At 43.4% G+C, this 25876-nt stretch overlaps 1 protein-coding gene across 1 annotated transcript in view; it reads left to right on the top strand.

Annotated features, from left to right (window-relative positions):
• Window positions 1–25876, top strand: part of LOC126354717 (UNC93-like protein) — a 74406-nt gene that overhangs the window by 35958 nt on the left and 12572 nt on the right. Inside the window, exons 2-3 of the mRNA XM_050004567.1 lie at window positions 6232–6527; window positions 16157–16439. Of these exons, the coding sequence (XP_049860524.1) occupies window positions 6232–6527; window positions 16157–16439 (579 nt within the window). The remainder of the gene's footprint in view (window positions 1–6231; window positions 6528–16156; window positions 16440–25876) is intronic.

Raw genomic sequence — 25876 nt, 5'->3', positions numbered from 1 at the left:
CCGCGGTTCAGTTCTATGGGGAGTGTGTTGCTAACGAGGGACAGACAGCGGGTTCTAGTTTTACTGTTTACCACTCCTCCCTCCTCACAGTACAATCAACATAACTTAGCCTTAGCCTTACCCTTACCCTTAATTTTACGATTTTAATAACAAAATGTCCAAAACGTTGCATTACAATAATTTATGATCACAAAATTTATAAAATACTGGTGGTGAAATTGAGAATGAAAATGTTAAATACAAAAAAAACATAAAAATAAAACGTCCTAGAAATTGCAGTTCACAGAAATACAAACTAAGGAAAGCAAACCTCCAGAGAGAAGGGCTTGTCTCGCAGTTAGAGCTACAACAGCAGCCTCGCTCGGCTAATACTCATAACCTTACTTAAAAGGCGTAAAAGTTGCAGTGAGCACTTACAGTGAGCAGTATTTCAGTGAGATTGTGAACAATGGTGTGCAAAGTGTGTTTATGGGCGTGTAAATAGTGGGGAATGCTGTTTAGTTCAGTCGTTTCCGCCCAATCTCAGCTGAGTCAGTCTTTCCCTTATTCTCGACTTCCCATAGGTTGACTGTCCTGCTTTTGAATTCACGAACCGCGTCGGATCTGTCGTTGCTGGGAAGTAGGTCAGTCGGCCTACGCATGTTTCGCCTCTGCAGGCGGCCAGGCATAAAGCCTAACACTTACGAACGCAACTGAAATGTCTTTGTTCTGTAAATTTCTAGAATGGCTTGCCGTTTTCAAACTAGATTCTGTTGGTGCTTCCTTCTCCAAAAGTGAGTGGTGAAATTTGGAAATCGTGTATTTAAATAGGTACTACTGACAAAAATGTCCCGAGAAGAGGTTAGCTTATTTGGAGTAGGGGAACGAACAGCGAGGTCAGGAAGTCGGCCGTGCCCTTTCTAAGGAACCATTCCGGCAGTTGACTGAAGCAGTTTAGGGAAATTACGGAAAACATAAATCAGTTCGAACCGTCGTCCACCCAAATGAGTCCAGTGGGCTAACCACTGTGCCACCTCGCTCGGTTCCGGAGAAAACATCGTCAGGTTTGTAATTGTGACGCATACAATAGCATTAGTGCTGTTTGTATTTCACGTTGCTACCAGACCCGGTAGGCCATACAAGGGGTGTAAGCAGTCAGTTTGAGTGATCACTGAAGCATTCGGACGTCGCGTACTCAAGCGAGACAGCGTTATAAGCGCTCAAATGTTTCAGAGGGGTGTAATTGTGGGTCTTCATATGGCCAGTTAGTAGCCGTGAAATCTCCTGACGCGACGCATTCAGTGTGCCAGTGGCCCGATGTCAGACTGCATGCATACCCGTAACGGTGCCAGTCGACCATGTCTGACCACAAGGAAGGATCAAAGTATTATTTGCCAAGCAGTCGTAACACTTTCACAGTTGCGTCTGTCATCTGAGAATAAGGACTGGATATTTCGCAACATTGTCACCCTGTACCATTGGTCCCAGATTTCCAGCAGACTGTCTAGGGAATTACGGCCCCGTGCATAGGTTGCCGTTAATACAAGGCAAATGGCTGCGTTTGGAATGGCGCTGTGACAGAAGCATGGACTGCTGTTGAATGCCGACGTGTAGTGTTTAGCAATGAATCGTCTGCACTACCCTCGATGACCATCGTCGGGAATTATGGTGTTGGATTCTTAGTTTTGGTGAGGCAGAGTGATGCTGCTCCTGTCACGGGCCGGTACGACTTCAGGTCGTTGCTGGCAGTGATTGTAGTGCTACCTCTCATGGAACATAATGTCATGCTATTTTTGTCCACACATTGCATGTGTCTATGGACAGTCTGCATGATGTCAAGGCTCCCATGGTCAGCACAATACGCAAAACTGATCCCAAAAGAGCATGTATGGGACTAGCTCGGACGAAGTGCCAGTATCCAGATATGAAGGAAGAGTTACTGAAGTTGGGGGTATGTTTGCCTCAGGAGGGGATACAATTACTTTTCACACCTATCCTAATCAAAATCAGTGCATGTATACTGGCCAGAGGGTGCACCGTCATACTACTATGTGTGCTCTTACTGCCGAGTTCTCCAAAAACTTGACCAGATTCCGTAATCAGTGGAGCTTCATTTCGTCGCCTTCTCGGTACTTTACTTTTCTCAAGCAGTGTATGAAATTTAGTAAGTTTTAATTACTCTGTCCAAATCGGATTCTCAACGGACTTTTCATTTCATTCATCATGCCATTTAATTCTGCCTTACATTTTTTGTCCCTGAAGGAGTGTCACAGGCCTGTTTCTTATACTGAAGACTCTTGTTGGTCCCCCACCCTCCCCCCCCTCCCTGCCCCCCCCCCTCCCCACCTACCGAGGGGGATAGCCACTGTTTGGAGGGTTAGTCCTTGGCTATCATGAGACCTCAGCCTTTACAGCATTTTTCCCTTCTGTGCTGCATATCTATCCTCTTGCTATCCTTTTCTGCTCCCTTGAGGAACCTGTCTGGATTGTTATTGGGAATGTTCTGAATTGTCTGCTGCTAAGAGTAACGTGTAATACCCAGCCTCGGGTTGACAGGTAGGGTTTGGACATACCCCCTGGAACAGGCCAGGCACAGAGAGGTGTGATTGCCTGAGCTGCAACCTTCCCAAATCGGCGATTGGTCCCTCTGTCAGGTGTTCAGGAAGTATGACCATAGGTGTGAAAAATCACTTCAGGACGGTACGACCCCTTCTGAAGTGGGCCCCAGTTAGGAGCACACCATCGGAGACGCTGGCAATCATGCGGATTTTCTTGCAATGGGTCAATCATCTTCTCAATCAACATCTACAAAAAGCAAACGTAATGAGGCTAATGACTCACACTTCCTTCTGCACCACAGTTCCTCATGGTCTCAAATACTGAAGACACAGTCCTTCACCACGGTAAATCCTTTTATTATTCAGAAAGGTGTTGATGCAGTTGCCGGCCCTGTGAAATCCTGCTCTCGTTTACGGACTGGGACTTTGCTTTTGGACAATACTTCAGATTCTCAAGCACAACTGCTTGCTGCCTCGCCTATCCACGGCTACAGTGTTTGTGTCGAGGCCCACAGAACTTTAAATTCTTCCTGTGGTGTCATTTACACCCATTCACACCAGGCTGCTCGACGGTCTAACCAAAGCAGAAATCCAATCTTACCTGTCTGATCAGGGCGTCATTGCCATCCATTGTGTAATGCTATAGGTAGATTCCTCCTTAATGCCCCCCCCCCTGCACTCTTTTCCTCATCTCTGATAGTGGTGCTTCCATCCAAGATCAAAGCAGGCTATGAAATTATCACGGTCCTGCCTTACATTCTGAACCCAATGCGCTGCAAGTGTTACCATTTCAACCACACACGAACGTCTTGTTGACAACTAGCGGTAGGGATGCGCATGAGGAGACTGTCCACTACCTTCTCCCCAATGGATTAACTACAATGGCGGCCATGCCGCCGCCTCCTCGGTATTGTCCCATATATCTTGATGATCCGGCTGTCCAGGTAAAGGAAAAAGGGCTTTACCCAGTAGCTCGCAAGTTACTGGTTAGTCGCAAACCCTGCATTCTCCCGTCTGGCACCCATAGTTCTGTTCCTGTTACCCTTCACTCCATAAGGAGATGGCTACACAGACGTGCGACCTCCAGTTGAGCTCTGAGGTTGTGAAATCGCCTAGTGTCAATGTAGCATCACCATCCCCCTGTCCAGCTGTCAGACTCTTGCTTCAAGGGGCGAAGCCACCAACTACACAACCAGTAAGCCGGGAAGGACAGGTTAACGCCCTGGAAGATGTCCTCTGTCCCTTCAGCAAACACCCAAGTCTTCCTCTAATCAGAAAGGCTCAAAGAAGTCCACCAAAGGTAACCAGTCTTCTCCTTCGCCAACTCGAAGATCCTGTTCGACGGTGTCGCCGTGTGATACCTTACCACGGCGGCCTCCATGTCGCTGTTGCGTACCATCAACCGTTTTTCAGTGTTGGAGTCCACCGACCAACTGCACAAGCAAGCCGATGCTTCTGTGGACCCCGTGGAGCACGATCCTCCTGCTTCTGTGTCTGTAGTAGACTATCTACAATGGCTGTCACCTGGCGGCCCCTGAGTTGACACCCCTACACCTCTTCCTCCTCTTGACTGTCATCTAATGGAGCGTTTGTGGCCTCCAGTCGCAAAAAGGGTTTACAGTTGCTTTTAGTATCATACCATCCCCTGTACTCTGCCTTCAGGAAACTAAATTCCGCCCTTATGGCCGCTTTGGGCTTGTACATTTCCTACCAATTCGTTCTGACCTTTCCCCTGAGGTAGGCGTTCCACCACATGCTGCTCATATGGGATGACATTTATAGTCAACCCATCTGCCTGACGCCAGCCTTCAAACTGTTGCACTTATCCTTTTCCTTCCCCACCTGACGTTTTCCCTCTGTATCATTTATGTCCCTCAGTCATTCGATGTCACCAGGGCAGACTTCATTCAGCTTACTCGGCAGCTACCTCTCCCATTTTTTGCAACTGTGTGACTTCAATGCACGTCATCCACTTGGGCTCTCCCAGGGCCTGTCAGAGAGCTGACCTCTTGGCTGACCTTCTCAACCAACTTAACCTCCTTTATCACTAGAGCGCCCACTTTCCTTTCTGACTCCTCGCACACCTATTCCCATTTGGACCTATACTTTCGCACTGCTCAGGTTGCCAATCATCTTGAATGGTCCGTTCTTTCCGACACCTACTCAAGCGACCATTTCCTGTGTTCTATCCGTTTCCTGACTCCTACCCCCATACGTTTGCACGCTGAAATGGCAGCTTACTAAGGCTGACTCGCACCTTCTCTCTGGCGACGTGGAAAGAACAAGAGTTCCCCAGTTCTGATGACCAGGTACAATCTCTCACATTGTCCTTCCTGCTGCAGGACGGTTCATTCCTGGCACTTCTTCACCACGTCAGTCTCCCAATCGCTTTGTGGACTGAGGCATGCCGCGATGCAATTCGTGCACAAGACAGAAATTCATTCGCTAGGTCTTCCAACAGTCACGCTCCTTCCTCTGTTGTGTAGGGCCGAACTTCAACGGCTCTGGGACCAAGACCCATTCCCCATTTCCGGCCTGACAGTAGCATATCTTGTCCTCGTGGACTCTATTGCTATCTACAACACCTGGAGCCACCATTTTGCGGCAATTCCGCGCTCTTTCCTCCATCGGAAACGAGCAGAGGCGGCCTAGGTGAATCTTGAGTACTTCAATGACGCCTTTACAATGAGGGACATAGATCGTGCTCTGTTCATCCCAATGTGCCTTTGTCACTGACAGCTTCTGGCACACTACTCAGTATTTACAGGCAATCACCTTGCTGTGTACCAAGGCACGGAGTACATCCGGCGACACAGCCTTTTCGATTCTGTCCTCTGCTCAGACTCACTCAGTGCCCTTCAGTCTGTGTGCTGTACACTGCCCATCCCCATCTCTTAGTGCACTGGGTCCAGGAAAACTGTCCACTGTTCAGTCTTGGTGGAGCCAGTGTGATGTTTCTGTGGAGTCCTGGTCATGTCAGTCTGGCCGGAAAGGATGCTGTTGACGCTGCTGCCAAGGCTGCAGTCCTCGTGCATCAGCCCACGAGTACCTGCATTCCCTCTGATGAGCTCTTTGTTGCCGTCTGTCAGGAGGTGGTGTCCCTTTGGCATCGCCAACAGTCGTCACATCACGGGAATAAGCTCCGGCCTATTAAGCCTCTCCCGCAGCGAGATCGTCATGTTAAGTAAGCTGCGTATTGGGCACTGCCTTTTTAGCCATCGTCATTTGATAAGTGGCGCTCCCCGCACCACCTAGTACATATTGCGCCCAAGTTTTAACCGTCTGCTACTTCCTGACGGATTTCCCACTTTTTAACCTTTCACATTCCAAGTTGGGTTTGTCGTCTGAGTTATTGGCCGTTGTAGTAAATGACGTGCAGGCTGTCGATCGCGTTTCACATCTTATCCGCCAAAACAATATGACGAAAGCCATTTCATTTTTAGTTTTGTACCTCCGTTTCTGTATGGTGACTTGTTTTAGCCCTTCTTCCACGTGCCTGATTTTTGGCTGTATTTCATTATGTCGATTGGGACTGATGCATAATCGTTTCTGACTCCTCTGTCTTTGTAGTCTATAGCGTGACTTGGCCGCGTATGACCCCAGCTGTTTTTTTTTTGCGCCTTAAAACAAAACAAACTCCCAGCCTTTGGTACATAACAGACTTGATGAGGAGTATGTGGCTGTGCCCGGACAGGTGGCTGGGCTGTAAGTGGACGATGGCGGCGGGCATCTTGGGCTACGTGCCGTACATGGCGGCGCAGTTCTGGCCGTCGTTCTGGACGCTGGTGCCGGGCGGCCTGCTGGCCGGCCTGAGCGCGGGCCCGCTGTGGTGTGCGCAGAGCACCTACCTCAGCCACGTCACCGGCCACTACGCAGACGCCACCCCGCCGGCGCCGGGCCGCCGCGACGCGCTCATGGTGCGCAGTTTCGGCGCCTTCTACATGCTGTACCAGATGAGCCAGGTCTGGGGGAACCTCATCTCCTCTGCAGGTCAGTGCCCTCGCATTCTCTGTAATACTGACGTTCACTGTAATGGTGCCATGTGTAAGGATTCCCAGGTACAGTAACGTCTGTCTGGGTCAGCTTCGGCTTACGAAACCACCTGTCAGCGTTAAACATTCTTTGGTTACTCTAGTGACGAGCGAAAATAGTGAAGTGATCTCAATTTTATAAGGTCGCTTTAGTTATAAATGTATTTTCCTTGATTTCAATTTTGTGCAGTTAAATTTAGTTACAAATTTATTTTCCTTTTTGTTGTTCTTGTGGTCTTCAGTCCTGAGACTAGTTTGATGCAGTTCTCCATGCTACTCAATCCTGTGCAAGCTTCATCATCTCCCTGTACCTACTGCAACCGACATCCTTCTGAATCTGCTTAGTGTATTCATCTCCTGGTCTCCCTCTACGATTTTCACCGTCCACGCTGCCCTCCAACGCTAAATTTGTGATCGCTTGATGCCTCACAACATGTCCTACCAACCGGTCCCTTCTTCTTGTCAAGTTGTGCCGCAAACTCCTCTTCTCCCCATTTCTATTCAATACCACCTCATTAGTTATGTGATCTACCCATCTAATCTTCAGCATTCTTCTGTAGCACCACATTTCGAAAGCTTCTATTCTCTTCTTGTCCAAACTATTTATCGTCCACGTTTCACTTCCATACATGGCTACACCCCATACTAATACTTTCCGAAACGACTTCCTTACACTTTAATCTATACTCGATGTTAACAAATTTCTCTTCTTCAGAAACGCTTTCCTTCCCATCGCCAGTCTACATTTTATATCCTCTCTACTTCGACATCATCAGTTATTTTGCTCCCTAAATAACAAAACTCCTTTACTACTTTAAGTGTGTCATTTCCTAATCTAATTCCCTCAGCATCACCCAAGTTAACTCGACTACATTCCATTATCCTCTTTTGCTTTTGCTGATGTTCATCTTATATCCTCCTCTAGAGACACTGTCCGTTCCGTTCAACTGCTCTTCCAAGTCCTTTGCTGTCTCTGACAGAATTACAATGTCATCTGTGAACCTCGAAGTTTTTATTTTTTCTCCAAGGATTTTAATTCCTACTCTGAATTTTTCTTTTGTTTCTTTTACTGCTCAATACACAGACTGAACATCGGGCAGAGGCTACAAACCTGTCTCACTCCCTTCCCAGCCGCTGCTTCCCTTTCATGCCTCCCCCGCCACTTTTATAGCTGCCATCTTGTTTATCACGTTTCAGTTGAACGCTGTAAGGCCAAGGTTAATTATTTCTGCAAGTTCGATAGGAAGCCGATGACTGGGTCAGTCAGGTCACGAAGTTTTATGCCAGAAGTCCATTCTACACTCATGCTCATAAATTAAGGGTAACTGCAGAATATGGTGCCACACAACATGGCACTAAACAAAACTGGCGCTAATAGCATAGGCACATAGGGAACACACACGACACAGATCTGCAAGTCCACGGTATTGGTGAGAAGTTTAGAAAACAGTCCCGAACACATGTGCTACGAAACGCCACTGTTTTCCGCGCATGTACCCTGACATCAATGTGGGGTATGATTACCATGCACACCTACACAGGCCGCACAGCGGGTCGGCGTACTCTGGATCAGGTGGTCGAACAGCTGCTGGGGTATCTCCTCCCATTCTTGCACCAGAGCATGTTGGAGTTCCTGAGGTGTCGTAGGGGTTTGAAGACGGGCAGCGGTACGTCAACCGAGACCATCCCAGACGTGCTCGATGGGGTTTACGTCTGGAGAACAGGCAGGCCACTCCATTCGCCTGGTATCTTCTGTTTAAAGCTGCTACTCCACGATGCCAGCTCGGTGGAGCCGTGCGTTGTCATCCACCAGTAAGTAGGTGGGACCCACTGCACCCTTGAAAAGTTGGACATACTGCTGCAAAATGACGTCCCGATACACCTGACGTATTACAGTTCCTGTGTTAGACATGCAGGGTGAACGTGCACCAATCATAGTCCCAACTCACACCATCAAACCACGACCTCCATACAGATCCCTTTCAAAGACATTAAGGGGTTGGTGTCTGGTTCCTGGTTCATGCCAGATGAAACCCCGATGAGAATCACTGTTCAAACTATACCTGGACTCGTCCGTGAACATAACCTGTGACCACTGTTCCAATGACCATTTACTGTGTTCTTGACACCAGGCTTTACGGGCTCTTACGACCAGGGGTCAGTGCAATGCACCTTGCAGGTCTCCGGGCGAATAAACCATGCCTGTTCAGTCGTCTGTAGACTGTGTGTCTGGCGACAACTGTTCCAGTGGCTGCGTTAAGGTCCCGAGCAAGGCCATCAGCAGTACTCCGTGGCCGTCTGCAGGCACTGATGGTGAGACATTCGTCTTCTTATGGTATTTTACACTGGATGTCCAGCACTGTAGCGTCTGGACACGTTTTCTGTCTGCTAGAATCGTTGCCACAATCTTGACATCACACTTCGTGGCACAAGGAGTGCCCATGCTACGACTTGCTATGTTTGACTAGCCTCCATTCGCTCTAGTATTCTACCCATCATAACGTTATCAATGTGTTCTTTGAGCCATTTTCAACACAGTCACCATTAGCACGTCTGAAAACGTCTGCACACTTACTCGCTGCACCGTACTCTGACATGCACCAACACACCTCTGCGTACGTGGACTGCTGCCAGCACCACCGTGCGACGACCGCAGGTCAAATGCACCACATGGTCATACCCTAGTTGAGTTAAACCCGCAAATCTCCCACCAGAGTTGTTTCACCATGTATCAGCATTATCCTTAATTTATGAACATGGGTGCAGTAAGAACAGACGGATAAATGGGAGACCTAAGATTCTATCCGTCAGCTTTAATGTATCACGATCATACATCACCCCAAGCATGGTGCGAAAATATAGACATCAAAAAAAGAATCTTAAGAATTGGTAGCAAATACTGAAGCTAACGAAACAACCAAAGGAAAATGGATGCTTTGCTTGGGGACAAACTATGATCTAAAATAACCGCGAAATCACGCTAACAGTAAAATATGCAATTTTAAACTAACAAAAATGTAAGAAACAATGTTTGATTTCATTGATGCAAACACAAACTCAACGGAAACCAACTGTAAATGGTATCGCGAAACTCACGTTACTTATTTACTTCGCTTTGAAGACAATACAAACCAAAAACATAGCAGTACAAAAATCCAAAGTAACCAATAAACATTTAAAAAAAAGAACTAACGAAACAGTATCGAAAACGTCGCTACCTCTGTAGTTCAATTGAAAGTACAGATACCGCTATAAAAATCCAAAAACCGATAGCAGTACAAAATGTAGCCAAGAAACAATAACTTACGAAATGTTGTCTCTGAATAAAACAAAGGGTTAGTAAACTGAAGCGACAAAGAAACTGGGACACCCATGCATATTTAAACACCCAGATCTGTAAACAGGCTGAATACTAAGCTGTGGTTGGCAACGCCTATGTAAGACAGTTGTCTGCCGAAGTTGTTAGATAGGTTACTGCTGCTACAATTGCACGATATAAATATTATGTGAGTTTGAAGATGGTATTACAGGCGGCGCACGAGCGACGGTAAACAGCATCTCCGAGGTAGTAACGAGGATTTTCCCGTGCGACCATTTCCCGAATGCACCGTATCAGAAATTCTCAGACGTCGCTGCGGCTGGAAAAAGATCCTGCAAGAACAGTACTAACGATGACTGAAGATAATCGTTGAACATGACAGAAGTGCAACCCTTCCGCAAATTGTTGCAGATTTCAGTGCTGGGCCATCAACAAGTGCTAGCGAGCGAGCCATTCAACGAAACATCTACATGGGCTTTAGGAGCCGAAGGTCCACTCGTGTACCCGAGATGACCGCATGATAAAGAGCTTTACGCCTCTCCTGGGCCCGTCAGCACCGACATTAGACTGTTTGACTGGGAAAATGTTGCCTGGTCGGACTAGTCTCATTTAAAATTGTATCGAGCGGATTGCTGTAAGAGTATGGAGACAACGTCATGAATCCATGGACCCTGCAAGTCAGCAGGGGACTGTTTAAGCTGGTGGAGCTTCCGTGAAGGAGTGAAGCTATGCAGTTGGAGTGATATGGGCCTCCTACTACCACTCTAATAGGTGACACGTACGTGAACATCTTGTCTAGTCACCTGCATCCATTAGCGCCCTTTGTGCATTCCAATGGACTTGGGCAATTCTTGCAGGACACTCCACACATACAAAATTGCTACTGAGTGACTCCAGGAAAACTGAGTTTAAACACTTTCGCTGGCCGCCACACTCCCCAGATATGAACATTATTGAGCGTATCTGGAATGCCTTGCAACGTACTGTCCAGAAGAAATCTACGCCCCCTCGTATTCATGTGGATTTATGGGCAGCCCTGCAGGATTCATGATGTGAGTTCCCTCCAACACTACTTTAGTCAGTCGTGTCCACGCTACTTCGTGTTGCGACACTTCTACGTGATTGCGGCGGCCCTACGCGGTATTAGTTTCTTTGACTCTACAGTGTAGATTAACATACTACAAAACTCAGCTTCAATCTTTCCAAGTAAAACACGAGGAATAAATTTTATATTCTAAAGGAAAAGAAAGCAGGTGTTGACAGATGTGAAAATTACGGAACTATCAGTTTAATAAGCCACAGCTGCAAAATACTAACGCGAATTGTTTACAGACGAATGGAAAAACTAGTAGAAGCCGACTTCGGGGGATTAGTTTTGATTCTGTCAACATTCAAGAGGAACTCAAAACTTACTTATTAGGGACGGCATAGCCACCATTGTTGTGCCCCTCCCATTTCTTTCTTTCTCCCCTCCATCACAGCTTCGAATTTTACCGTTCTATTTCTCTTCCTCTAACCTATCTACCTCTTATATATCTCTTTCACCCCGTTCTATCGTCTTACGTCTCAGCTCGATGAGAATAACTCACAAGCTGCAAGAACATAACGAGAAAATTCCCAACTAACAATGGGACTGACATTCAGAAAAGAAAAGTGTTTACTTTCATATACATAGTCATTATTATTATATTATTATATTATTATTATTGTTATATTTATATTATATTATTATTATTATTATTATTATTATTATTATTATTATTATATTACTATTTTATTATTGATTGTTATAATTATTTTTATTGTTATAATTATCATTGTACTACTGTTATAATATCTATTTTTTCTTTAACATCAATACTGCATAATAGGCTATATGTCCTTAATGTTATGTAGAAACTGTAACTCGTTCAATCTGAGTATGCCTCGCCAATATGCTGCTGATATGGTTGCGCTATCGGTCGGAGGATGGCATTCACGTATAGCACAGCCGTTACGGTGCCTTCCATCAGCACCAGCGGCATACGTCGGCCTCGCATAATGCCACCCCGAAACAGCAGAGAACCTCCACCTTGCTGCACTCGCTGGACAGTGTGTCTAAGGCGTTCATCCTGACCAGGTTGCCTCCAAACACGTCTCTGACGATGGTCCGGATGAAGGCATATGCGGCAAAAACTGGTGAAGAGGACTTGATGCCAATCCTGAGCGGTCCATTCGGAATGTTGTTGGGCCATCTGTACCGCGCTGCATGGTGTCGTGGTTGCAAAGATGGACCTCACAGTGGACGTCGGGAGTGAAGTTGCGCATCAAGCAGCCTATTGCGCACAGTTCGTCGTAACACGACTTCCTGTGATTGCACGAAAAGCATTATTCAACATGGTGGCGTCGCTGTCAGGATTCCTCCGGGCCATAATCCATAGGTAGCGGTCATTCACTGCAGTAGTATCCCTTGGGCGGCTTGATCGAGGCATGTCATAGACAGTTCCTGTCTCTGTATCTCCTCCATGTATGAACAACATCGTTTTGGTTCAGTCCGAGACGCCTGGACACTTCCTTGTTGAGAGCCTTTCCTGGCACGAAGTAAAATTGCGGATGCGATTGAACTGCGGCATGGTTGAACTACAGACAACACGAGCTGTGTACCTCCTTCCTGATGGAATGACTGGAACTGATGGGCTGTCGGACCCCCCTCTAACATGCGCTACTCAGGCATGGTTGTTTACATCTTTGGGTGGGTTTAGTGACATCTCAGAACAGTCAAAGGGATTCTCTCTGTGATAAAATGTCCACAGTCAACGTCTGTCGTCAGAAGTTCTGGGAACAGGGGTGATAACTTTTTTGATGTGTGTATTTATCATAATGGATCACTTTTCCGTATCCACACACATGATTGTTTCTAAATATCAAATCCGAAGACTAAATCAGAGTAACGACCCAATCAGTCGTCATATATTCACTTTCCTTACAAACAGTACTTTCAATATGTCTGTTATCAGTAAGCTGCTCTGTCACAGCTGTAATTTTTGCTCACAAACCATAATTCACGCTGTTTGCGCTACCCATAATTCATTATCATTCCTAGAGCGCGCCTCTCTCCAATGGCAAAAGTTACCCACACTCAGCGTGAAACGTAGTAGCTTACATACAAATAATGAAGAAAATTTTAATTGGTTTCTCAACCCGTCCCTTAACCTTATTTAAGAGGACTTCATTTTGATTCCACTTCTGTACCTTTGTTTCACTTCGTCTATTGTTAACTCATTCCCATTCGTGCCGAAAGAAGAAAACAAGTCACCCTGCGTCTATTTCTACATATTGAATCACGTCAGGGCACAGTATGGCCTGTGATAGCATCTCATTACATCTCACTGATCGTGACAGTTACCAACAGAAATTAAGGGCAAACTGAAATATTACAAAACTGCATAAAGAAGCAGTGGCTAAAGGTGACATTTTTTGGGTAGGCTGAGAATTAAAAGTTTCGAAAAAAATTGTAAAAACAGTATCTTGTAAAATAGAAACATTGCAAAGTAACTTAATTACGTGTTTCTGCTAGGGTTGAAACGACAGGTATTTCTATAAATAAATGCATAAGAATATTGAACAGCTACACATTAATCAAAATATAACACATAGTAACCGTTACATGTTCCTATAAATTTGTTCTATCGCTGTCAGGTGAAATCGTGTGAAACACTACCTCTAGCCTAGGTAAGAGCTTGAGCTCGGCAAGAATGAAGATCTAAGTTATTTCAGGTAAGCCATATCAAGCTGAAGCCACTCGAGGATCAGCTTCCATAGAGCTACCAAATTTCACGGATATTTTGTTGTAAATAATGTATTTCAGCTATCAGTCACCCTTTCTAAATTTTGTCAGATCTAGATTTCAGCTAGAAACCAGCCATTCTCAATGCACTATCATTTTTTATCAATGCATGTAATGCCTGTTGGTCGGGCTTCTTCCACAGTTCATTGAATACCACAATATTCAATGAATTGCGGATGAAGCCCAACCAACAGGCATTACATGCATTGATGAAAGATGATAGAGCATTGAGAATGGCTAGTTTCTAGCTGAAATCTAATCTGCCAATAAAATTTAAAAAGGGCGACTGATAACTGAAATATATTATTTACAAGTCAGTATAACAGTCGCTGCGTACAGCAGCCTTCTGAATGGAAGGTAACCTGATGGATATTTTGTTACTACATTTTACCTGTCTTTCTATATCTCAAACATTGCCAGATAATTTCAATGAGAGTGACTGGCTGATTTTGTGGGTCATTTCTCGATGTGACAAGATAGTGTTCATTAAGCTGAGAATGTGTGCAGATGGCCCTGTGAACACGACTGTTACCTTGGAAAACGCTTTGTTTACGGCAGGCGCATCATGAAAATTTAAGAGAAAATGTAACCTTCGGTAACCGCGGATGTTGACATAAATTGTAATGACTGTTAATGGTAAAATAAGTAGGCTCCACTCGTAGTACAAAAAGCACCCAAATACATTTCAGAACCACCTCTGGCTTGAAATACCCCTCCAAATACTGTGGGTTGTTCAGCACCTTCTCTTGAAGAGGTCAAAACTTAAATCGCCGAATGACATTACTTGCCTCCAGTCACCTACTGCCCAATTAGTGTTCTTCGACCCATTGAGGACGGTGGTGGTGGTGGTTGTTGTTGTTTGTGGGGCGCTCAACTGTGCGGTTATCAGCGCCCATACAAATTCCCAACCTTTTTTCAGTCCAATCTCGCCCCTGTAATGAATTATGATGAAATAACACACACTGTCATCTTGAGGCAGGTGAAAATCCCTGACCCCGCCAGAAATCTATCCCGGCACACCAAGCTCGGGAAGCGAGAGCGCTACTGCGAGACCACGAGCTACGGATTGAGGACGTGGAGCTTAGTATTAATAGCATACAGATCCCTAGCTAAGTTAGCTCTGAAAATATTATAGATAGATCTGCATTCACTGTCTGTAGCAATTCCTATCGGTTTTGAAAACGATCGTCATCAGAGGGTAGGACATTAGTCTCTGGTTCCTGTCAGTTGGGATATTTATAAGACTGCTGTTCTTACGCCATGTTACATGTCTGAGAGTGGTACGCCATTCCTTGAAGACACATTAGTGAGTGTTGATACTCCAAGAAAGCAGGAATCTTCACATTGTGATCATGGATGCTTGTGTTAGTGCCACTCGACCACTTAAAACCAGTTGCACATCATCTGCAGCCTCCAAAGTGATCAGTCTTTTAAGAAAATTTTTTTGTCTCTGAATAGCTTCTACTACAGTTCAGCATTTCTTCTTCCTTCAAATTACTGAAATCTGAAATACCAGTTAATTTAAATAATTGATACTGCAGAGGCAACCACACGCTACATGATCCAAAGTGTCTAGACACCTACTAGTGGACACAAGTATGGGGTGTCTGAATGTCTGTGGAAGAATAACAGCCCATTCTTCCTCTAGAGTCGAAATCAGATGTGGTATAAGAAGTTGGGACTAGAGTCAATTCAACGTTCTACTTCATCTCAACGCTGTTCCGTTTGGTTCTAGTCGGCACTCTCGACACGCTAGCCAATTTCACTAATGTTGTTGTCATACTGTTTCCTCGCAGATTGTGTTTTGACAGTCACGCTGATAGTCTCGGAACAGTTTCCCTACGATGAGTAGCAAACACTACTTACTTAAGTGCAGTAAGTGACCCACACCCTAACTACGAGAAACGTCTCCACCCTATAACGCCACCTCTTTTCTGTACTGTTTGCACGACACATGAGGCCAGTATCCATTTCCAGGCACTCGCCATTCCCAAACCTATCGGTCTGGCACAGGGTATAGTGTGATTAATAGCTCCAAATAGTTTCCAGTCATTCGCTGTCCAGGGGTTACAGTGTCTGTGATGGATTTGTTACTCAGGAGGCAGCCAATGACAAGTAAGATCTGTCTCTGAGGTCTCCTGACCAGACAGTTCTGCAGTTGCTGGTTCTCTACTGACGACACAGTACTCGCAGCCTCCTTATAAATTGGCAGGCCCACTTCTTTCTATTGGTCAATGCCGGATGCCGTAAGTTTGTTTGGATACTTTCGATCGGACAGTGCAGCTACGGAAGGGACACTGATCCTCCATACATTCGTCCCAATCATCTTGCAACTTGTACAGGACAGGGAGTAAACAAACGAATAACTTACCCAATGATAAGCGACAAGTATGCTGCTTTGCTCTTCTCACACACGTAAAGCGGCCACCTTATTCTGCTGCAGTGCTGTCCTTGGACGACCACGCTAGCGAAGCGGTGGCGCCCACGACGCCGGCGTCGCCGACGCCGCGCTGGTCAGGGGCAGCAGCGTGGCCGCGGTCGCCACTCAACGCGACGCAACCCAAGGAGGTGTGCGGCGCGCGCTTCTGCCCCTTGGCGTCGCGCGGGCCCGAGGCTCACGGGCCTCCGCTAGAGGTCTCTGGCATATTCGTCATCACCGCCATCTTCATCGGCTGCATCGTGGCCGCCTCCGCTACCGTCGCCATGTTCGTAGACGCCATAGACAGGTCAGTATATTCAAAATTGCTTCTTTGCTAACGTGTAATCAGTTGGCTGCAAGAAGAGGACTTAATAAAGAAATGAAATTTAGAGCTGTACCACATTTTCCGTGTTTTGTGATATTTCCAGTTAATATAAAGACATTAATCTTTAGTCACAGTTACACATCCTTCATATGTAGAAGAGTCTATTAGATGCTACATGAAAGGATTTTAGATATGCACACTGCTTGGATTCCATTGTGCTTGGCTCAGAAAGTGATGGTCAAAGACCATTGCTCATCCTTCCTGGTTATAAAGACGTCTAGAGTTTGGGTGAACACATTGATAATGTATAATGCTATCTCAGATACACAGTATATCTTTGTCACAGGAGTGCCAGTGGATGACGGTCAAGATAAATTTTTCTTATATGTACGTGGTGCCTGTTGTTTCGGACATGTCCTAGACTGGCCAACAATCCCTTCAGTGCAGACGCAAAGCAAGCTCTAATTCTTACAGGTTCGCAGTAATGCCTAGAGTAATAAGGATAGTGGGCAAGGGTACTAAGTGACCATTCTCACATCAGACCTCCGTTAATTTGTAATAATCGTTTGCTAAAAAAGCTTTCTTTCGTAACGACTCCTTTTTGTTTGGATTTTCTATGGTTTTGTCGTACCAGATCCGTTTTTCTCCTCTCACTTCAGTAAAACTATTCTCATTCGTTAATATTACGGCAAATTCTCGAAGTTCAGATATGTTAAGTACGTTTACACTGTCTTGTAAAACAAGTAAACAAGAATGGTTATGAAACTTCGTGGCAGATTAAAACTGTGCGCTGGACCGAGCCTCGAACTGTAACTTTTGCCTTTCGCGAGCAAGTACTCTACAAACTAAAATCGATGCACACTACTCAACAGAATGAAAATGCCATTCCTTAAGAACGAAAATCTACGATGCACAGTTGCTGTCAGCATGTTTATAGCAGTTGTTTCCTCTTTTATTGTGTAATATATCATTCATGCTGAATTTTTATTTAATTATATATGCAGAAATGGTTTTAGACTCTTAATGCACTCATCCGACTTACGCACATGTCATTTGACAATAAGAACGTTTTTACCCCACAACACACCTTTTGCGTTAGTTTTAAGCAACTGTTAACAACCTGCAATCACTTTGAGGCGACAGGTTTGCAAGATTTAATAATATTGGCTTGTTTCTACTAGCCATGAGACAAGTAGTTGCAAAACCACTTTACGTAAAATCATTGTTACTGCCTTTTTGTTCCAACATAGACCAGAAGACGATCTGCAACGCAGAATGAAACCGGTAGTCTGTAAATAAGTGATCCATACGGTGCTTGTTTAATGAACCGTAACAGAAAGCAAGAATTCTAAGACACGGCGTCAGTTACGAACTGTAGAACCGTTTCGTTGATACGTCAGAGCGTCGGCAAACATTCTTCCAAGAGGGTGGAACGAGGGGCTGCGAGATTCAGAAACTGTCAGTTCTGATATAAATGATTCAGCGAGCCAGTGTGTGTCACGCCCCTAGAGAAAAACATTCTCAAATAACTATGTTAACGTGAATGCCGTTTCCTTTTTGATTCAACGATCTAAAAGCGCATATTCATATGATCAAAACCACACTGTTCGTAGAGTTGCGAAAAGACCTAGGAGATACTCAAAGTTTCTTTATTCCCATAACATTAGACTGAGAAAATCCTGCTGAACGTCAACAAAAATAACCAAGAGAATTAAACAGGTCACGCTACCGTGCAACCTTGACAACTGGATAAGGAATGAGGTAGCTCCTACAGCTCGTTGCATCCCACCGCCAAGACAGTTCGGTTCCAATTCCTGGAAAGGACATTTTTTCAGTCGAGATTTTACTTCTCCTTATTCTACCACAGAAAACAGTATTGTTCTTTCTGTGCCTCTTTTAGTCTGTTGCAAAGTTATTCCGTGTTAAACAATGTACAATGAGCGACCCATCACATACCTTCTTCGTCCTCAGGCAGGTAGCAAACTGCTATCGTGATTCCGCTGTGGGAGTGGGATGCCCTTAAGGTTATGAAATTGAGTTGGATGCACACTAGGCCTATTGCTTCCTTTGAATTCCGCTAGGAATTTTCCCTGAATTTCGCATGACAGGACGCTGGATTAGCTCCTTCCATCAGCTTTATAACAGATATGAGGAAGTAGCGGAAAAGATGTGCAGTCTTCCTGAAAGCAGAAAATCACTGAAACCGCCACCATACCATGGAATCGGTGAAGTGTTCTATCAACAGTGTGACCACGAACACAGCAACTCGATGTGGTATGGACTCAACAAGTCACTGGAAATCCCCTGCTTAAATGTTAAGCCATGGTGCCTCTATAGTAATTTTCAATTGCGAAAGGGGTGCCTGTTCAGGATTCTGTGCACGAAATGCTCTTGATCCTCCCACATACATGTGCAATGAAATTCATTTTGGGTGATCTGGGTGGCCAAACCATTTGCTCAAATTGTCCAGAATGTTCTTCAAACCAGTCACGAGCAAATGTTACTCCATGACGTGACATGACATAGTTGTTTGGCAACATGAAGTCCTTGAATAGCGGCAAATGGCCTCCAAGTAGCTAAACATAACCATTTTGTCAATGACAGGTTACGTAGGACCATAGGACCCAGTTCATTCCATGTAAACACACCATTATGAAGCCACCTAAAAGACCAATTGGTCTAAGAGTAATGTATGATTAGTAATGAAAACATTCTTGGTATGAGTTCAAAATCTACCATTACTTGAATTTTGATTAATAATCAACATTGGAGCTTAAGATTTCCAACATAAAAATCCTCATTCTGCCAATGGCCTTGTTAAAGAGGGCAGAGGAACAGACAGGTTCAGGGCACTCTTGCTCTTGGGTTGGTAAACTGCCCCTAAAGGTGGAAGTTTCAGGAAAGATCAATGGCATGAAGATGCACAAAGAAGAGGGAATGACTTCATTAAATGCACATAATGTGTATCCACAGGACAGTGGCCTGTAATTCAAAAGTGTCCATGATGATCTCTCCATTGGCAAATGAATCTGGAATAACCCCCCCCCCCCCCCCCTCCCCATTCAGATCTTGGGAGTGGACTGCCAAGGGGAGGTTGCCATGAGAAAGAGATTGAGTAATCAATGGAAGGATAACATTCTAAGAGTTAGGGCATGGAATGTCTGAAGCTTGAATGTGGTAGGGAAACTAGAAAATCTGAAAAGGGAAATCCAAAAGCTCAGTCTAGATATAGTAAGAGTCAGTGAAGTGAAATGGAAAGAGGATTTCTGGTCACAGGGGTATAGGGTAACAACAGCAGCAGAAAATGGTATAATGGGAATGGGATTTGTTATTAATAGAAAGGTAGAGCAGTGTGTCTGTTACCATGGACAGTTCAGTGATAGGATTGCTCTTATCAGGATCCAGAGCAAACGAACAACAATGAAAGTTCAGGTATTCATGCCAATGTCACATGCTGAAGATGGAGACAAAGTATATGAGGATGTTGAAAGAGTAATACAGTACATAAAGATGATGAAAATCTAATAGTCATGGGGTATTGGAATGCAGTTGCAGTGGGAGGAGGAGGGGAAAAGGTTTCAGGTGAATATGTGCTTGGGACAAGGAATGAGAGAGAATGACGACTAATTGACTCCTGTACTAAATTTCTGCTAGTAATAGTGAAGAAAGTCACAAGAGGAGGTGGATTACAGTTAATTGCATCATGGTCAGACATAGATTCCAAACTCGGGTACAAGATTGTAAGGTGTACCCAGGAGCAAATACGGTTGAGATCAAAATTTAGTAGTGATGAAGAGTAGGCTGAAGTTAGAGGCTAGTCAGGAAGAATTGATACACAAAGCAGTGGGATATGGAAGTGCTAAAGAATGCTGTATGATTAGATTAGATTAATGCTTGTTCCATAGATCATGAATACGACACTTCGTAATGATGTGGAACGTGTCAGGTTAATAAAAGATGTCTGTACAAGAAATTACATTACACAAAATATTGCATGACATTAATGATTAAGTTTTTGTTTTTTTACTTAGTTTATATCTAAAAATTCAGCCAATGAGTAGGAGTTGTCATCTAGAAATTCTTTTAATTTATTTTTAAATGTTAGTTGGCTATCTGTCAGGCTTTTGATGATGTTTGGCACAGAAAGGGGTCAATTATGCTGCCACAAAAGTCTTTGGGCACCTACCAAAGTCAGATTTAACCCTGCATAGCGAAGATCATCCTTTCTCCTGGTGTTATAGGTATGCACACTGCTATTACTTTTGAATTGGGTTGGATTATTATCAACAAATTTCATAAGGGAATATATATACTGTGAGGTTACTGTGAGGATCCCTAGATCCTTAAATAGATGTCTGCAGGATGACCGTGGCTGGGCTCCAGCAATTATTCTGATTACACGTTTTTGTGCAATGAATACTTTTCTACCCCAGAATATGATGCCATACGAAAGCAGTGAATGAAAGTAGGCATAGTAAGCTAATTTACTGAGATTCTTATCACCAAAATTTGCAATAACCCTAATAGCATACGTAGCTGAACTCAGACGTTTCAGCAGACCATCAATGTGTTGCTTCCAGTTTAACCTCTCATCAATGGACACACCTAAAAATTTTGAAAATTCTACCTTAGCTACAGACTTCTGTTCAAATTCTATATTTATTACTGGAGTTGTGCCATTTACTGTACAGAACTGTATATACTGTTTTTTATCAAAATTTAAAGAGAGTCCGTTTGCTGAGAACCACTTAATAATTTTGTAAAAAAACATCATTTACAATTACATCACTTAGTTCTTGGTTTTTGGATGTTATTACTATGCTTGTATCATCAGCAAAAAGAACTAACTTTGCATCTTCATCAATGTGGAATGGTAAGTCATTAATGTATATCAAGAACAGTAAAGGACCTAAGACCGAACCCTGTGGGTCCCCATGCTTGATAGCACCCCAGTTTGAGGAATCAGCTGTTTTAACATTACACGAACCACTTATTTCAACTTTCTGCATTCTTCCAGTTAAGTATGAATTAAACCATTTGTGCACTGCCCCACTCAAACCATAATGATTTAGCTTATCTAAAAGAATTCCATGATTTACACATTCAAAGGCCTTTGAGAGATCACAAAAAATACCAATGGGTGATGTCCGGTTATTCAGAGCATTTAATATTTGATCAGTGAAAGCATATATAGCATTTTCTGTTGAAAAGCCTTTCTGAAAACCAAACTGACATTTTGTTAGTACTTTATTTTTACAAATATGGGAAGCTACTCTTGAATACATTACTTTCTCAAAAAATTTTGATAGAGCTGTCAGAAGAGAGATTGGGCGGTAGTTGTTGACATCCGACGTATCCCCCTTTTTATGCAATGGTTTTACAATGGCATATTTCAGTCTATCAGGGAAAACACCCTGCTCCAAAGAGCTATTACATACGTGGCTGAGAATCCTGCTTATCTGTGGAGAACAAGCTTTAAGTACTTTGCTGGAAATGCCATCAATTCCGTAAGAGCTTTTACTTTTCAGTGAGTTTATTATTTTACTGATTTCAGAGGGAGAGGTTGGTGGAATTACAGTTGTTTCAAACTGCGCAGGTATGGCCTCTTCTATTAATAGCCTTGCCTCTTCTAGTGAAGATCTAGATCCTATTTTCTCCACAAGCTTGAAGTTATGTGAAGAAACCATGGATAAGAGAAGAAACATTCAGCTGATCAATGAAAGAAGTACAAAAATGTTCAAGGAAATTCAGGAATGTAGACATGTCACTGAGGAATGAAGGATATAGGAAGTGCATGGAAGCTAAGTTGAAATGTCTGCATGGAGAAATGTGAAGAAATTGAAAAATAAAGCCTTCTTGGAAGAATGACTCAGCATGTAGGAAACTCAAACCAAGCGTCATTGGAATTAAAAGCAAGGGTGGTAGCATTAAGAGTGCAATGGGAATTACACTGTTAAATGCAGAGGAGAGAGCGAATAGATAGAAAGAGAACACTGAAGGCATCTGAGGGGGAAGCTGTGTCTGATGGGATAAAAGAGATAGGGAATCCATTATTAGAATCAGAATTTAAGAGAACTTTGGAGGACTTTAGATCAAATAAGGCAAAAGGAATAGATAATATTCAATCAGAATTCCTGAAATCATTGGAGAAGGGGCAACAAAGCAACAGTTCAATTGGTGTGTCGAATGTTAGTGTGGTGACATATCATCTGGCTTTCAGAAAAATATTACCCACACAACTCCGAAGACTACAAGAGCTGACACATGTGAGAACTATTACATGATTAGTTTAACAGCTCACACAGCCAAGAGTAATACACAGAAGAATGGAAAATAAAATTCAGGATGTGTTAGATGACAATCAGTTTGGCTTTGAGGAAAGGTTAAGGTGCCAGAGAGGCAATTCTGACATTGTGATTGATAATGGAAGCAAGGCTATGGAAAAATACACATTCGTAGGATTTGTTGACCCAGTAAAAGTGTTACAATGTTAAATGGTGCAAGATGTTCCAATTCTGAAAACGATAGGTATAAGCTATAGGGAGAGATGGGTAATATAAAATAAGTGCAAGAGTGAACGAATGGATGACAGAGATTAAAGTGCTTGATTTAAAAAGGGTGTAAGACAGGGATGTAGTATTACTCCCCTACTGCTCAAACTAGGCACTGAAGAAGTAATGATGAAAGTAAAAGTTCAGGAATGGAAAGAATGGGGAGTTCTGTCTAGAGTTGGAGAGGAAAGGAATATGGAAAACACTGACAAGGCGAAGGGACAGGCTGATAAGACATTTATTAAGACATTAGTTGATACATCACAGAATCACTTCCATGGTACTAAAGAGAGATATAGAGAGAGATTCGAACAGCAAATAATTGAGGACTTTGGTTGCATGTGCTATTCTGAGCTGAACAAGATGGTACAGGGGAGAGATTTATGGTGGACATATCAAATGAGTCAGAAGATTAAAGACTCAATAGGAGCCACCACCAGCTTGCACTAAACCTTGTTGACAACTACAGTTCACAGCTTAATGGAGTCCATACTACACTCGAACCCTACAAACAGCTCTTACCAATGGAAATCAGGATGCATCTGACCAGGCCATGGTTCTCCAGTTCTCTAGGGCCCAACCAATAGTCACAATCCCAGCAGAGCCAGTGCAGGTGATCTCATGCTATTAGCAAAGGCACTTGCAAATGGTCATCTGCTGACATAGTCCACTAATGGCAAATTTCTCCACACTGCCATAACAAATATGTTCATTGTATATCCTGCTTTGATTTCTGCAGTAACTTTCCACAATGTCAGTTGACTAGCACTGACAGCTCTGTGCAAATGACACTGATGTTGGTCATTAAGGGAAGGCTGTCAGCCACTCTATTGTCCATAGTGAGAGGTAATATCTGAAATTTAATACCATAAGACTATTTGTACACAGTGCAGCTCAGAATATTGAAATTGCTAACAATTTCTGAAATGGAATGTCCCATGGAGATGGTTCCAAGTACCATTCTGCATTCAAAGTCTGTTAATTCCAATCATGTGGCCATAATCACATTGGAATAAAGGCTCTGCTAATGCAACTACCCTTCTACACACCTTAGTTCTGAGAGTTCCAGAACCTGTACAGATAATTGGAATAAAGATCAACATAAACATAATTTCTGCCCTTTTTATTGCTCCTGAAACCCACACAGTTTATGTTGTACCACCGTGCTCAAGACCTTCAGAGGTGGTTGTATCTCTAATCCCTAATAGTATGTCCTCTTGCAGTGATGCATTTGTTGTGGAATACTATCGAAAAGTTCATCAAGGCATTGTTGGTCTAGATTGACCCACTTCTCAATGGCAAATAATACATGTGAAGGAATTGTGGGGATGCTAATCCAACTTGGTGCCAAGTGCTACAAGAGATGCATTGTGATGATCTGGAAGCTCAATATATCACTTCCTCCTACACATCCCTATATATTGTGAAAAGATCAAAACAGTAACATTAGAGAATCAAGCTCACAAAGCTTATCTACTTTTTTCCATGCATGTCTGAGGACTGAAACATTTGAAAGTGAAGTGTCAACAGTACACAAAATAACCTCTGCTTAAAATGTAATCACCTCTCATGGTCTCTAGAAATACTTGTTTCGAAGTTTCTTGAAGCTCATGGTCTGGGTGTCTCTCTCTTCACTACCTTTATCTCCACCTTAGAGAAGTCTTACACTCCCTGTAATGTCAGGATCAGCTCATCTTGGTTAATCATTTCTACTACATGATGTGGTTAAAACCTCTAAGAAGACATATCATTTTCTCTGTAAAACTTGATACTTTACTAGCCATGTGAGGTTGCTGCCACTGGTTGTGTGTTTTAACAATTGTATCTTTATCCATATCTGAATCATTATTACAATAATATTTCTGAATATAAATTTTGTAAATAAAAGTTTAACATTTGTTTACATTTCTTACATAGACTTTCAGGTGGACACTACAGTAGTCATAATTTGACTATATTCCATTATTTAGATCCAGGTAGCTCAGTTTCATTAACTCAGTTAACAAATACTTTTACAATGTGCATTCATTGTTAGGCAAGCTCACTTGCAAACCTAGAGTTAGTAACAAATACTAAGATGTGGTCAGTATCACAGCCATTCTGTGTCCTCCCTCTACATTACTTTATCCGCTACACAGTGGAATGTAACTCAAAGTATGGACGCAGATATAAAAAGCTACAACAGAATATATCCAGCATATGGGTGTAGCTTAACTACTGGTATAATGGTTATACAGAAAAGTGCTGTGATGGTGCTGTAGACATCTAAGTTGCAGGGGGATACTAACCTTGCACCAGTCTTCATATGTTTCTGCATTGAGTTTTCACTGGCTCATTCATCCTGAGCAGTGTCTACACTTGGATCATTTCCTGTCCTTTGGTCTGCAGCCTCTTTCTGTGTATACTATTTTGCAGTTAATCCCATCCCTTTTCTTACCAAGTGTCCTCACTTGGTCCGTTTGTGGACAAAGATAAATGTATGTAATAATGTTGGATGAGATCTCATGTCCACATTACATACTACTTAATTCATAGTAACAGTTAACACAAATCAGAAATTAAACACACCGTTCAAATGCAGAAAAAATGGTTTCTCAACGTCTTCCAACAGTATCGGCTTTGATTAGACATCTGCATTTTGGTATTACAGCATATGTGACTGGCTACACTTCTGTTTTTTGCTTTCATTTCTTTTTTCCACCAAAACAAAGAGAAATGTCAGCATTGTGACAAAGACTGTTCAAGCAGAATTGTGGTTACTAATGAAAGGTAAGTCACTTAAGATGGGTGTAAAGTGCCAACATTTACACTGTTTCTTAGTAAAAGAATGAGGTATGTCACTTACCATAGACATAAAAAACTTTGTCG

This window comes from Schistocerca gregaria, chromosome 3 (genome assembly GCF_023897955.1).
Source record: "Schistocerca gregaria isolate iqSchGreg1 chromosome 3, iqSchGreg1.2, whole genome shotgun sequence".
Classification (NCBI taxonomy): Eukaryota; Metazoa; Arthropoda; class Insecta; order Orthoptera; family Acrididae; genus Schistocerca; species Schistocerca gregaria.
This window is presented reverse-complemented; position numbering and strand designations above follow the sequence as displayed.